General features: G+C 55.4%; 1 protein-coding gene across 6 annotated transcripts in view; it reads right to left on the minus strand.

The window, feature by feature from the left end:
* The window catches only part of HTT (huntingtin), a 106,970-nt gene that overhangs the window by 86,728 nt on the left and 4,833 nt on the right, over nt 1–15,409 (minus strand). For 5 of the 6 annotated variants that reach the window (XM_053672284.1, XM_053672283.1, XM_053672282.1 and 2 more), the window contains exon 2: nt 7,050–7,133. The exons of the other annotated variant lie outside the window; for it this stretch is intronic. In XM_053672284.1, the coding sequence (XP_053528259.1) occupies nt 7,050–7,133 (84 nt within the window). The remainder of the gene's footprint in view (nt 1–7,049; nt 7,134–15,409) is intronic. 6 annotated transcript variants of the gene reach the window in all.

Genomic DNA, 15,409 nt, shown 5'->3' on the forward strand with positions numbered 1-15,409 from the left:
CAGGCCTGGGTCCTCTCCCTGGTTAAGATTCGAGGGCACCTGCAGGCCTCCAGAAACGGCTGTGGGCCGCTCCCTCCTCTTGGGACTCTCCCCAGTGGGACCCAGCCACCTCGGCCTCTGGGGGCCACCAGCTCTGTCTCCTCAACTCAGCAACCACTGCGCTCTACCTGGACGTCCCCTCTGGTCATGGCCAGGGACTCCCTCCAGACAGCAAACTGGGGAAATCACAGGGCCCCCCACACCAGTCTTCCTTTGTTCCCCCTCAACAGAGGGCTGCTGTAGGACGTGTCTCAGACACCAGGGCTGCACATTCTTGACTCACACCAGTTTTAGGCAGAAAAGAAAATCCTGTCTGTTACTTATCTCAGCCAGAAACAAACACCTCTCGTGACTTCAACTTAATTTTTAGTACTGTTACGATCTTTTCTGGTCACAAATAGAAATGCCTGTAAGTCACCTGTTACAAGTTAACCAGCACTCTGCCCTACAAATGCACACTAACTTTTCAACTGCCACAGCGTCCATGCTGAGACGTCCTTTAACTTTCTCAGGGTGCACAGCACCGCACCAGCACCCCTACCCTCCTTCCCAAGGACAAAGGCCAGAAGTGAAATTGCTAATGTGACACGGACGACTGTTTACAGGGTTACATTTGGCCAAACTGCCTGTTAAGAAGGACACGCGACCGCTGCCCACACCCCAGGTGGTTTCCAATGCTGGTCAGTCTGGCCAGTGAACAGTGTCCCTGCAGCAACCTGCATGTGCAGTGGCGGCTTCTGTCAGCAACTGGCCGCACCTGCAAGTCCGTCAAGGACGGCAAACAGCCGGCCCCGGGTGTGTGCGAGGGGGACGGAGGGGCTCCTGGGGAGCTGCCTCATGCGGAGCTGTCAGAACCGACGCAGGAACACGGGCCTGGAGAAGAGGCGGGAGAACAGAGGACCGCAGGAGAAGAAAACGCACCTCCGAGAAAACTCCCCATGACGTGTCAGATCTCAACAAGCTCCTGGAAAAGCCTGAACGTGTGGGCCCCACGTCAAAGCCGTTTCAAATGTTTTTCCATGTCTGAACCAACAGAGAGGGCGGTCCCGGTACGGTGTCTGCTCATAAGCACTGGGAAAGCCAAGCAGACCCAGCAACTGCCACGCACACGTTTCTGGAAAGAGGGCTACCTCCTCGGGCAGGTGCTCCGGAGGGCGGAGGGCGGCATGGTTGCCGCGGGAGATGACAGCTCCCTGCCAGCTGCTGCCCCTGGAGACCCCCCTCCCCCGGGACAGGGTGTGGAGGAGGAAGACAGGGACGCTGACGATCTGGACCCTGACCAGGCCTAAGGTGAGGTGTGTGTCTGCGTTCCTTTGTAACAAAGTTTAAAAGGTAGAAAGTTAACACTTTAAAAACAGCATAAAACTTATAGAATAAGGATACTTAAAACTATTTCTGAAAAAAGAGAAATACTTTTGTGCCGCTGTACGTTTTACTTTTTTAAATATATTTTATTGATTATGCCATTACAGTTCTATTCCCCCCTTCATTCCCCTCCACCCTGCACACCCCTCCCCCACCATTTCCCCCTTTAGTTTATGAACACGTCTCAAGTTCTTTAGATTCTGTATTTCCCCTACTATTCTTACCGTCCCCCTATTTTCTATCTATAGTCTGTGCTACTTATTTTCTGTACCTTCCCCCCCTTCTCCTCCTAGTCCCCTGTTGCTAACCCTCCACGTGATCTTCATTTCTATGGTTCTGCTCCTGATCTAGTTGTCCTCTTAGTTTGCTTTTGTTTAAGGTGTTGTTGTTAATAACTGTGAGTTTGCTGTCCTTTCACTGTTCGCCTTTTTTATCTTCTTTTTCTTAGGTAAGTCCCTTTAACATTTCATATAATAAGGGCTTGGTGATGATGAACTCCTTGGATTTGACCTTATCTGAGAAGCACTTTATCTGTCCTTCCATTCTAAATGAAAACTTTGCTGGATAGATCAATCTTGGTTGTAGGTCTGTGAATTTCATGACTTGGAATACCTCTTTCCAGCCCCTTCTCGCCTTTAAGGTCTCTTTTGAGAAATCTGCTGACAGTCTGATGGGAACTCCTTTGTAGGTGACTGTCCCCTTATCTCTTGCTGCTTCTAGGATTCTCTCCTTCATTTTAATCTTGGCTCTTGTAATGATGATGCGCCTTGGTGTGTTCCTTCTTGGGTCCCACTTCTTTGGGACTCTGTGCTTCCTGGATTTCCTGGAAGTCGATTTCCTTTGCCAGATTGGGGAAGTTCTCCTTAATTATTTGTTCAAATAAGATTTCCAGTTGCTCTTTCTCTACCCCTTCTGGTACCCCTATAATTCAGATGTTGGGGAGTTTAAAGATGTCCTGGAGGTTCCTAAGCCTCTCCTCATTTTTTTTGAATTCTTGTTTCTTCATATTTTTCTGCTTGGTCATTTTTTTCTTCCTTCTGGTCCGCTCCCTTGATCGAGTCCCAGTTTCCTTTCCATTACTATTGCTTTCCTGTGCATTTCCATTAGTTTAGCCTTCGTATGTTCCTCTAATTTGTGGCTAAAATCAACCAGTTCTGTGAGCATCCTGATCACCAGTGTTTTGAACTGTGCCTCTGATAGGTTGGCAATTTCTTGTTCGCTTAGATTTATCGGCTCTGGGGCTCTCGGGCTCTGAGCTCTTCTCGAGCCATGCTTTGATCTGTTCGCGCCTCTTATGCATGAGAGGAGCCTTAGTTGTTCACCAGGGCGGGGCCACCCAGGTCGCTGGTTTGTGACGCTATATGTGGGGGCGGGGTCAGAGAGGGAGCAATAGCGGTGCCCTCTGCTCCTTCCCGCCACTGGGGCCTACGCGGTCTGTCTCACTGCTCACTCCTTCACTGGTTTATCTGCGCGCAAATGTGTGCCCTCAGTCGGTGACCATGGTCAGCCTGCCACTTGTGCCTTCACTGGGTCCGCCCGTCGCTGCCCCACACCTGGGATCTGCCCTTGGCTGCCTGTGCACCTGGGTCGGTGGATCTTTTTTGCCCGACCCACTCCACTGCTGGCTCCGCCCCTCTTACTGGTCTGGTTGAAAGGTTCGTCGTTGTTGGACTCCCGTATTGTTCAATTTTCTGTGGTTTGGCTGCGTTTTTTGTTGTTAAAACTTTGCTGTTTTTAGACTTGGTTGTGAGAGAAGGCGCGGTGCTTCCACCTACGCCTCCATCTTGGCGGAAGTCCTACGACGTGTGCTTTAAAATGAGTGTTATTACAGAAGAGTGAAAAGGACAGAAAAGTTTCAAAGTTTATAAAGTTCAAAAGCTGTAGTAAGTTAACTTATTATTGCCCGTATTTTCGGACTATAAGAAGCACCCCCCCCTAATTTGGGGAGGAATAATGGCTGTTAATACTACTGTTTACATTTACGTGGGTGAAATATTATGTTATTTAGGTTATTAAATATTTTACCACAATTTCCCCCTATTTTCCTCTCTAGAACCTAGGTGCCCCCTATGGCCCAAAGAGCACGGTGCACAAACAGAAGCAGTTGCTAGACCCAGTGTGGCCTAAGTGCACTCAGTGTGCGGAGCCCACAGCGGCGAGTGCTGGGTCCCGGCTGGCACCCTCGCTCCCCCAGCTCCTGACCCCAGAGCCGCACCAGCCCTGGGGCCCCACTCACTCGAAGGGCCCTGCGCCCGGCACCGTTCACGCACTGCGCCACGCCTGTCAACACTGCCGTGTGTCCCCTATGCTCAGACACATGGACTCGCACACACTTCTGTGTCACAGCGGCCCAGGAGCAGAGGTCTGCACCGCCAGGGTTGCGTGAGTCGCTCTGTGACGCACACACGGTGACCCAGACGCCTGAAGACGCCTCTCTCAGAACACGTCCCCATTGCTCTACCACAAGGGGCTGTCTCTCAACTCGGTCTCATTCCGTCATCGCCGGTGAACCTGAACATCCCCCAGAGAAGCGCCACACGGGTGTCAGTCCTGGTGTGCGCTGGCCCCATCCCGGCTCTCCTCCTGTGGGGACCCGTGACTGCTGCTCACAGGGGCTGCGGCCCCATCTCGTCTCCACCGTCAGTGCCCCACTGAGGCCGACCCCTGTGGACTGGGACACGCTGAGCCAGATCCCAGTCCGAGCTGCTGTTTCTGTGTCCGCTGACCTTCCTCAGCCTAAGGGCACAGGCTCTGTGCAGCGACTTCCCGCTGTTCTCCAGGCAGGAGCTCGGTCTGACCCTCAGGACTGTGGGCACAACAGGGCAGAGACTTCAGGCTCCCCAGTCACTCAGGTGCTGGCCCGGGACGCCCCCGCCATGTCAGTGCGCACACGTGGGCGCACAGCCGCCCGCCTCCCCGCCGCCCTTCCTGTCCTTCACACCCCCCCCACGTCACTCACGGCTCACAGTCTGCGCAGCGCACATGCGGTTGTCCCTGCAGGTGAACAAGTTCAAAGTGCCCCTTCTTCAATCTTGATCAAAATCACTTTAAATGTAAGGATTACTGGTAATTTAGAGAAAATTCAACTTTTGATAAAAAAAAAAAATCTTACCACCTAAGAAAAGTAGCCACGTATGCCTTTCAAAACAGTCAGTAGCAGTCTTTACATAATCCTCGTATATTTCCTACCGATTCCTTGAAATGTTGCATGTTGTTGCTACCGTGAATAGGACCTTACACCACTTTGCTTTCTAACCGATTTCTGCTAACACGTGGGGAAGCCATGGTTTTCTGTGCACTTACTTTTACTCAACCACCTTATCAAGGTGCACTTGCTCAGATGTGGGTTTGCAGGGTGCTTAAGAGGACTTTTTAGAAGTGCCTGCACTTCGCACATACAAAAAGTACAGGTGTGCGGGGAAAGAGGACAGCCAGGTATCTCAGTTACTGCGTTTCGATAAAGCTCCCAGAGGATTCTGATGCTCACACACATTGAGGAACCAGCAGTTTAGGCCACCGAACCGAGAGCGGGGTGGCTACTTCGTCGTACTGTGCCTGCAGCCTCGGAGGCCTCTCCCACTGCACCCCCAGACTGCCCCTGCGGTGACCCCGCTGCGGAGGAGGTCAGTGCATCACAGAAGTTACAGGAAAGCAGCAAAGACACTCATACTCAAGGAAAGAGCACAGGAAACACCAGCCATCGCGAAGATTCCACAGAACATTATACATGTGCAAAACACCGCTGTAGCTCGGCACTCCCAAATTCCTGAAAAGTATGGAACGTACCTTAAAATACACTTGTGCTTTGATCTGACCAGACTAAAGCATCTCTCTGGGTGCAAACCCCAGACGACATTCTCTGAGGCAGCTCCTCTGCAGAACAACAGTGCAATAACTGCTGGCGCCGGCCGCACAGTAGACGCCCTGACGTAAACACCATGGGTGGGCGTGACTGTGTCTAACACGGCACAGGAGCCACACCCAGCCCGACGATGTCCGCACACACTTCACTGACGTGCGGACCTCAGCCCACGCCCCACCGGCCCCCCCAGAGCGGCCCACAGATGGCGGCAGGAAGCGCGCCGCCCTCAGGCCAGAGGAGGCCTGGGAGCCGGAAGCACGGCTTTCAGAGGCAGACCGGCTGCCGAGCCCTGGGGGGCGGAGTCGGGCACGCAGAGCTGGGCCGCGGCAGCAGGGCGTCTGAAGCTGTCAGGGACTGAAGGTCAAGTCACTTGCAATGACAAAAAGGTACAGGAGGAGGTACTTCACAACCGGAGGGTGAGGCGCACGTCCTGGACAGTGTTTCCCATGCGTCGCTAGGCCCGCCAGAGCCCTAGAACGGCACCCGCATCAGGTACGTGAGGCGGGAGAGGCTCCAGAACGTTCAACTCATCAAAGCCACCTCTTCTCCCCTTGCCCCACTTCACCCTGCGATCTCTCCCCGCGACGGCACGGTAGCTCAGCACTTTCCCACGTTTGCTTTCAGGACTTGCTTTCATTTGTTGGTGCGCTTTCTGCCCCCAGGATTTCTACAGACAGAAAGAGAAATCGTGCACCGTGTCGCACACCAAGGGGCCAGGTGGACTGAGATGGAGTGTTGTGTGCGAAATCCCTTTAATAGTGTAAAATAAAAATGTAAAGTGCCATTAAAAGTAAGTGAATCACCAAGTTTCTGTTAGTACTAAAATCGAGATTACTATTCTCCGAGCATTTTCTAACAGCTGGAGAATGACATGAATTATTTATTCCATGAGAAAGAAAAGCAGGAGGTAACTATTTCAAACACGCCCACCTGGGTAACAGCATTCAGCAACCACAGGTGCAGCTGTTCCCACTCAGCATTCCCCGCCCACCACTACGAGGGACAGCAACCAAAAGGACAGACCAGCAAAAGTAAAGAACGCGAGGAAAAGCAGCGAAGAAGCTGCAACGGAAGGGGGTCCTGCACTGGAAGCTACACCGAGCACGGGAAGCAGACCCACCGCCCACGGCCTGCAACCCCGCCCACGCCGGCGCTCAGGCGAGCAGCCCGCGCCGCTGGGAGTCCCGCTCTCCGGCAGAGCCAATCCCCGGCCAAAGAAAGCGAATCATCAGACTGATGGATCAGAACAAGGCTCGTGTTGTTCCAGTTACTAACCTGATGTAAAATGAAAAGAAAAAAGATGGTTTTTAAATGATTACAGCCTCCAAGGGTGCAGCTGAATACCATCTCGCAGCCCCACACCACCCTGGTGGGCAGCTGCTGCCGTGCAGGTGGCAGAGGAAACAGCGCTCATCGCACGGTCCGGACGGCCTGACCCAGGCAGCCAGGGCAGCAGAGGGCCCCTTTGCCTTGTCTGTACCCTCACCCAAGGACATGCGTACTGATTTTTAGAGAGCATGGAAGTGGGGGCGGGGAGAGAGAGGAACATCATGGGAGAGAGAGACACTGGTCAGCTGTCTCCTATGCGCCCCCACCGAGGACCGAACCCACAGCCTACCGGTGCATGGGACAGCACTCCCACCAACTGAGCCGCCGGTGGGAGGCGGGGAGCAGGGCTCTTTTAAAGGCTTAAGACAACTGAGGAGACAGAGAACATTCTAGCCCACTAAGAATGAATATCAGTAAAGTTTTTATTTTCACTAGAAGTACGAAGCGTAATTACCTGAGAGACTGGGCCACTATGCTTTCACATATTGTCAGACAATGAGTCACACGGTCTTTCTTGGTGGCAGAGTGTTCTTTCTTTCTAAAATGAAAAAAGGAAGAGAAGTGAACAGGGGTTGAATTGTGCACTCGTCATTTGTGCGCATCACTACTGCACTCGATAAGCACTTCACGTGGGGATACACCACGCCACGCGTGCTGGGGCAGGAGCGGGCAGCGGGGCAGACCCAGGGCTTCGACAACCAGGCACGGCAGCAGGTGACGTCACTAACGCACCCAGCGCTCCCCAACCCTGTGAGAACTGCATGCAGTGCGGTGACTCATCCAGGACCACGCCAACAGAAGGGACGTACGAGTCAATGATACGCATGAACCGAACGCCTGCTCTGTACACCAGCTGCCTCCACGTCTCAAAACCACACTGCCCACTGGCCGCAGTCAGCAGGCCACACAGACCTCACGCTCTCGGACAGGCGTAGACTACAGACGACCCCTTACTTCTGTGTCCCCAAGCAGCTGGAAGAAGCCTCCTACTAAGAGCTCTCAGCCAAGTGAAAGGAGGCGAACAGCCAGGCCGACAACATCAGATCAAAGGTGCCGGCTTCCCTTGGGATGCTGGGGCTCGGACGTCTTCGAGGCACCACAGAGACGGGGGAGAGGGAGGACCCAAAGAGGAAGCCGAAAAGGAAGCTTCAGGACCACACCCACAGGAGAACCGGAGCACAGTTCCCAGCGCACGGCAGTGACCAGAACAATCACGCCGGGAGACGACCAGGTTTCTGAGGGCGCTCTACCACCAAACTGGGGGAGGGGGTCTGGCCCACAGACAACTGTGACTGTTCCAACCCTGACTCGGCCACCAGGCTCCAGAAAGTGTACCCGCAGGAATAGGCTGTCCCCTGTGCGGACCAAATGAAGGCACACCCTCCGGAAGGCACGCCGGGGGGTGTACTGCAGGGCGCCAGTCACCCGCCAGAGCACCCTTCTTCCCTTCCTGGACACGTGCCTACCGCTCAGAGGCCCCACTGCCTTGCCTGCAGCCAGGGACAGACGCCCAGCTTCGCCCCCGAGATGGCACGGGCACCGAGGTGGCGTGTGGGGCGCTGCCTTGCTGGCACACCCTGGGTCTCCCCTGTCGTTCCTCCAGCTGGGACGAACATGCCCAACTCCCCTCCCCACTGTCACTTACACAGATGAAGGCTTCAAGAAGGCGGCAGAGCAACAAGGGGGCAGCCACCTGGGCCCCTAAGTGCACAAGAAGCAGAGGCCCCCACTCCCCACGAACCACCCCCTTCAAAAGCTCTGTGATGGAAATAACAGGGCTTCACTGGGAGGACCGACGTGCCTCACGGGGAAGGCGGCAGACCCACCGCCCCGCCAGACCGCAGAACACCGCTTGGCGGTGAAAAGGGCAAACCGTCGAAACACACAAGGGTGAATCTCCATGTACCAGGTTCAAGGCTACATATTGCAGGAGTCCATTCACATGACGTCCTGGATGAGACAAAACGACAGGAACCAAAGTGATCAGCAGTCTCCAGGGACCGGGACGAGGCGATGCAAAAAGGCAGGGGCACAGGCAGGGGAACTCGAGGAGATGACACTGCAGACCCGGGGCAGCTCTGGGTCTCAACTGCGGTGGCCGTCACGCAGCGCATCTGTCGGCACGCGCAGAAGTGTCACCAAGGGGGTACGCTCTACCACCTGTACATTACACCATGGCCTTCGGAAGAAAGAAAAGGGCGCTATGATAATCAGAGCACTCGCCCCTCCACGTTGCCGGCTCGGTCTCTGCCACAGCAGCTGGCGTTGCCTCGCGTGTGATGGCCGTCGGCAGAGCTAGCAGACACCGACCGACTCTGGCATTGCAGGAGGCAAACTAACCCATCTACCCACTCGTCTTTGACGCCCTGAGTAAGAACCTGCCCCCGGCCTTCCGTGCACTGAGCCCACAGCACCTGGGCTCCCGGCTGTGGGGTGGCGGCTGCCCACCATGGCAGTGCCGCACAACGGCCCTGAGACGGTGCCTTGGGGCTGGTAATGAGCAGAAAGTTGGCAGACACCACACTAAGTGGGCCTCATGGCTAAGTGGAGGTCAGAAGAGAAACATCCATGACCTGGGCTTTCAGCAAAGTCCGAATCCAAGCAGAACCTTCGTCCCGCAGTGTCTGTGCCTCGGAGCCCGACCCTCTCAGCTGGACTTGGGAGGGGCTCGGCTCACAAAGAGGGGTGAGCCGAGACTCTGGCCCGGCCGGGCCGGCCCTGACCAGCCAGCCACAGCAGCCAGAGCGCAGCCTGGAGGAGGCTGGGAGGCCTCACGTGCCCTCAGTAGAAGAGGCCACGCTGACCGGCTGAGTCGCCCGCGGCCACGGCAGGCGGTGCCCCTCCCCCGCCCCGACCACAACACAACACCGTGGGTGTTTACAGAGCGTGAAGCGCTCCCCGGACTCCACGAGACGGCGCTGACGAAGGGAGCGCAGTGCCCGCCTGCCCTGGCAGCCAAACTGTCACGGCGCAGGGCTGCGGGGCGCCGCTCGGCGGTCGGCACGGCGCCAACAAGAGAAAGAAGTCTGCGGCTCCACACCTGTGCCCGCGTGCCGACGGAGAACTGGCCAGGCCCACGGACCACCTCTGTGTCTCCTCAGAAGTCACAGACCCTAAGTGTTAAAAAGAACTTTGTCCCTCTCTCCACGTAGGTGACAAACCAAAAGAACGCAGACAGCAACGAAGAGCACCACACGGGCCCCTGAGGCCTACGCCGCGTCCCCCGGACCCACGCCGGCCCACCGCAAGGGCCACAGCTTCAGCACATCTGTCCAGCCGCAACTGCCACGGCCACGGCAGACTAGGGTGCCGACCTCCAACCCCCATTCCCACAGCCTGCCCACCGTGGCCCCAGGCCACTCGGGCCTGTGTCCTGGGTCAGTAATTCCTGAAGCCCAGGGAGCTCTGGCCTGGGGTAAGGACTCGTTTGTTTTGCTCATCACCTCCCAGCTCAGTTCTCGTACACTCTACGTCCCCTGCTCGAACTACCTCCTCCCTGTCTTAGTTTGTGCTGTAAGCGGACTTGGGAGTTCAAGAAAATGATAACTACTTTGTGCCCCCATGAATTTAATCAGATTGATGAACTGGTATGTCCGGACTGACCTGTTCCATGTGGAAATGAAGGAGGAAAATGAAGGTGAGAAATGGAAGCACCGGGCTCTGGGCAGTAACTGGTCAACAGGGTCAAAGCGGTCCTGACCCTCCAACGGGTTCTGGGAAAGCGGCCACTTTCACTCTGCCTCCGAAGCGAGACAGAACTCGGCCAGCCCCCCAACCCTGTGAGGACGCGGCCCACACAGGAACACACGTCTGGGGGGTTGGGCACAGAGAGACCAAGGCCCCTGCAGCCCACCACAGTCACGCTGAAACCACTGTCAAAGAGCTAATGTCAAATGGGGAATTCAAGCCCCTCATCTAAATTCTCATTTTCAGATTATGTGACGGTTATGCATGAAAAAATGAGGGTGGGCAAGGGGGAGGCCTGGTACCACTAAGGAACTGAGGTCGTGCGCCCTACTTGTGCCTGGCGGTCAGCACACACGAGTGCTCCCACAAGCACTCGCGGTGGCGCCCACTGCCTGCCCGGCCAGCAGGACCGAGGTCTGGAGGCTGCACGGCCTGCAGGCAGGCATCCCGCCTCCTGACCCTGATTGGCCGCTCTCCAACTCGCCCAGTGCTAGGAAAACGGGAGCGTGGTCCCAGAAAGTGAGGAGTCTTTCTGGGAACACATCGCTTCTGAGGGCCTGGGAGGGCGTGGGAACCAGACGTCACTCCTGTGTCTCACATAAAAATAAAAATAAAAGTAGCAACTGATTAGGGGAATCAGGATGTGAGACCTCCCCGGTTCACACACTGCGTCACGAAGACAGGCCACTAACATGACCCCTTCCTTACTGGTGAACTGACTGAGGTCAATAACAGTCAGTAGCAGAACGGTGCTGCTTGAAAACTGGTCCACATGCTACGTGGACAAAGCCCACCCAGAAGGTCCTTGCTGTGTGACTGTGGTCACAAGGAACGCTCAGACACGCAAACCCAGAGACCAGATGAGCAGCTGGGGGTGGCGGCCACCACTGGAGGGGCTTCCTGTTCCGGGCAGAGTGCTCGGAAGTCAGGGCGAGGTGGCGGCTGCAGAGCCCTGGAGACACACCCAAACCGCCGAACTGCACTTTGGAATGGGGAATCTCAATTTTTAAAAACTGTCTGCAAACGCGGTCAGCTCTCCCCCTGAAGGGGTGTGGCACCAGATGCTGCTCCCCGCCTCCACCGCAGCCTTCGCTCGTGCTGCCTCTCCACCAGAGGGGTCTCTCTTCCTCCACTGAAGCTTTCACCAAGGTGCTTACAGACCCACATGCAATTGTAAGAGACAGCCAAGACCCGATGCGCACTTCACCCAGTTCCCACAGCAGCGACACTGTGAAACCACAGCACTGACACTGCTACCCACCACTGACCTCAGGTTTCCAACACAGTTCCTTTTACTTGCTGTGTGTGCACTTAGTGCTACGCAGCTTTGCCAGGTGCGTTCTGCGTGTCCACCACAGAGCCTCCGAGGTGCCCCGTCAGAACGGCAGGCCCTCCCTCCCCCGCCACCACTGCCCCGCACCCCACCCGCAGTCCACTAGTCTCCATGCCCAGAACTGCGCCCCTTGTTTCAGAAGAGTTACAGGGACAGGACCACGCGCTGCCGGTCTCAGGACTACCTGGCTGCTCCCGAGTGTCACATCGAGGTCTGTCTCAGTGGCAGGGCAGGGCCAGGCCGGCCCGCCTTACTGCTCAGTAGCTCAGCGCCTCGCCTGCTGAAGGGCACCTGGCTGACTCCAGTGTCCGGCTGGTAGAAGTGCAGCTGCTCCAGACGTGTGTGCGCAGGTTTTTGTGTGGACCTAAGTCTTCGTTTCTCCAGGACCGCCACCCCGGAGTGCCAGTGACAGGTCGCGAACTGGACGACGAGTTCTATCCGGAAGTGCCCACTGCCCCCCAGAGCGGGCAGACACCTACATTCCCACCAGCAGTGATTAAGTGACGGTTTCACGCGGTGTTGTCAAAGTGGTCCTTTCAGGTTCACCTCCGGGCAGAGTAAAGCCCGACACCATCCTGTCCCGCCATCCTGTCCCACCAGAGCATGAGGCCCCAGTCTCTAACCTCTGGCCCTCCGACCGCAGCCCCTGTGCCCGCTCTTCATCGCTGCTGCACCACGGGCCGCCTCCCTGCTCCACACACACACCTCTGTCCCTCGGCCGGGGCCTCTCGTCTTCCACGTGTCCTCGCAGCTCTGCCCCAGTGTCTGCCACCCTCTTGGTTCTCTGCACCCCCTGCATAACACTGCACACCCCCCATTCTGTTCTGCAGTTTTCTGTTTGTGGCTGTAACCCCAGGGCCCAGAAAGGGGCCTGGTGCCCAGCAGGCCGTCCAGTCCACTCCCCACTGAAGTCCCCATCCCAGAAGCCGGGAGCTCCAAACACGCAGCTCACAGTCAGTGTCATGGCTGACTCTGCGGCTGCACGAATGCTCGGTGGCCCCAGGACAGGAAAACTGCACTGCCCCAGCCACACGTGGACAGACAGGAGCACAGAAGTCTGCCCTCCCAGACACCGAGAGCACTGCCACTGACCAGGGAGAGGCCTGCCCACAGCACCTGTGCAATGCACACTCAGGCGCGGCAGGTCCGAGGGTGGGCAGAGACTGCGCTGCTTCTGAGACCCCAGGGGACACGAACTGCTGCCACAGGTCACTCTGAGCAGCAGGGTCTGCTATCTTCTTGTTGCGAGCAGACAGCCTAGACTCAGAGCTGACGGGATGGGACACAATGTTAAGCAGTGTCACTTATCCTGTCTTACTTTCCCTTCCTGTCTGGGTGAGGCGGGTCCACTGCGCCAGGTGTTGTGCCGGGTGGCTCCCTGCAGGGACTGGGGTGCTGCGGGGCTGCCGAGCGCAGGGACTGGGGTGCTGCGGGGCTGCCGAGCGCAGGGACTGGGGTGCTGCGGGGCTGCCGGGGGACATGTGCCACAGCCCATCTGGACGCCAGCACAACACAGGACCTCTGCCTCTACGTCTCCGAAAGCCTCTTTTTAAAAGTAAGTGCTACGATATCATACAGCAATTAATCAATAAGAACCCCACAGGCTGGCCTGGTTTCGTCACACCTCACTTCACTGCTCCTCACAGGTGTCACTCTTTCCCCCCACAAACTGAGGCGGCAAGGTGGGGGGGCCTCGCTTTACAGAGCTGCAAGCCCGCGGCCCCTCGGAGGCGCCCGTGTGCGCTGCTGCAGCACCAGGTCCGAGACCCGCCGCTAAGTGGAAAGACACAGCGTGGGCTCAGGCACACACACAAAACAGGGGACACATTTAAATGCTTGAACATGCATTAAAGATCAAGAAGACAAAAGGTATTTAGTAATTGTCATTTCAGGCACCGAGACTAAAACAGACTGGAAGGAGGACTGTGCTTTTCATCCACGCTATTTGATGATGTTTTTACCATATACATGCAAAACTTCCATAATAAACTAGTTACCAAAAAGGAACCGAAAAGTAAATCTTTCCCAAAAGTGGCCCAGTCATATTTAATCTAGGGGTGAGAGAGCCTGCCTTTTTTTTGGACAGTCTGTGAGCTATTAAATGTTTTTACATTTTTTATTTTTATTTATTTATTTATTTATTTATTTACTTACTTACTTACTTACTTATTTATTTTGTTTTTACATTTTTTAATGGCTGACCAACTCTGACTGGTGTGGCTCAGTGGGCTGGGCATCACCCCACAGTCTGAAGGGTCCCTGGTTCGGTTCCCAGTCAGGGCCCGTGTCTGGGCTGTGGGCTGGGGCCCTACTTGGGGACCAGTGAGAAGCAACCGAGATGTTTCTGTCCCACACTGATGTTCTGCTCTTTCTGCATCCCTTCCCTTCTCTCTAAAAATGAATAGGTAAAATCTTTAAAAATAAAAATAAATGGCTGACTAAAATAAAAACCCAAAGACTCTTTCATGATGTGAAAATTACAGGAAAACGAGATTCTCCTGGAACACAGTGCGCTCACCTGCGGCCCGGCCGGCCGCTGCAGCAGCGGAGGTGAGAGGCTGCCATGGGGACAGGCTGCCGCCCGGACGGGCGCGGACCACCTGACCGTCCACAGAAACCCCCGCCGGTGTCTGTGAGCGGGAGACTTAGTGCCGTTAAGACGTCCGTAGTCTCCAAACCACCTGCAGACTCACCACGATCCCCACAGGAGCCCCCGCCGGCCCCTCTGCTGGAGCGGACAGCTGGTCTTACAACTCCACGGAAGTGCAACGGGCCCAGAAGGGCCAAAGCCGTCTTGAAGAAGGACAAAGTTGGAGGACTCACATTTCACAATTTGAAACTGAGATACAACTACAACAATCAGGACTATACGGGACTGTGGGGGATGGACGGAACACAGTTGAGGGTCCAGGAATAAATCCACACAGTTAAGGGTATTCACTTTCAACAAGGTGCCAAGACGACTCAACTGGGAAAGAACAGTCTTGTCAGCGAATGGTGCGGACAACTGGGTACCCACACGCAAAAGAATGAAGGCAGACCCTCACCTCGCAACATATGTAAAAATTAACACAATGGATAAGAAATAAGAACTAAATGTCTAAAATTCTTACAAGAAAACACAAGAGTAATAAATCTCTATGACCCTGAATTAGGCCCAGTTTCTTAAAGTACAGCAATCTAAGATAAACAGGAAACTGTATTTCATCAAAATATCAAAATTAAGAATGTTTTTGCTTCCACAGACACTACTGAGAAAGTAAAGAGGGCGCTCTTCCTGGAGGGTGCCTGGATGATCGCGCTGCATCTGCCTGCGTAGGAAGAAAAAGTAAAGAGAAAACGCACAGAAAGGGAGACGTTCTACAAACCACGCACGCAGTAAGGGTCTAGTGTACAGACAATGTAAACTGTTCTTGACACAACTCGACCCTAAAAAGACAACTCAAGAATGGAAAGAATGAGGATGAGGGCTTCAGGCAAAGTGTGGGAAAGGGCCCGGGCCCTGACCTTGCGGTCGCGCCTCCCCAGAAACACAGTGGACGCCCAGTCTCACGAGCTGCTGCTTGGGTCTGTCACGTGCAGCTGCACAGGCCCCTGACCGGTGACACCAGCTGCAGCAGAACCAGGCTACACTCAGCAGACAGAGATGACAACGGGTCCTACCGGCTCTACCTTCCAAATTCAGTGACTTCACAGTCTCCTGGCCTCTGCCCACACCCTGGCAGAGCCCACCCGCCTCACCCCGACACTGCAGGGGCTCCCCGCCGCTCCTGCCCACGCCTCCCTTCGCTTGT

Source organism: Artibeus jamaicensis, unplaced genomic scaffold (assembly GCF_021234435.1).
Source record: "Artibeus jamaicensis isolate MK-2021 breed Jamaican fruit bat unplaced genomic scaffold, CSHL_Jam_final contig_76, whole genome shotgun sequence".
Classification (NCBI taxonomy): domain Eukaryota; kingdom Metazoa; phylum Chordata; class Mammalia; order Chiroptera; family Phyllostomidae; genus Artibeus; species Artibeus jamaicensis.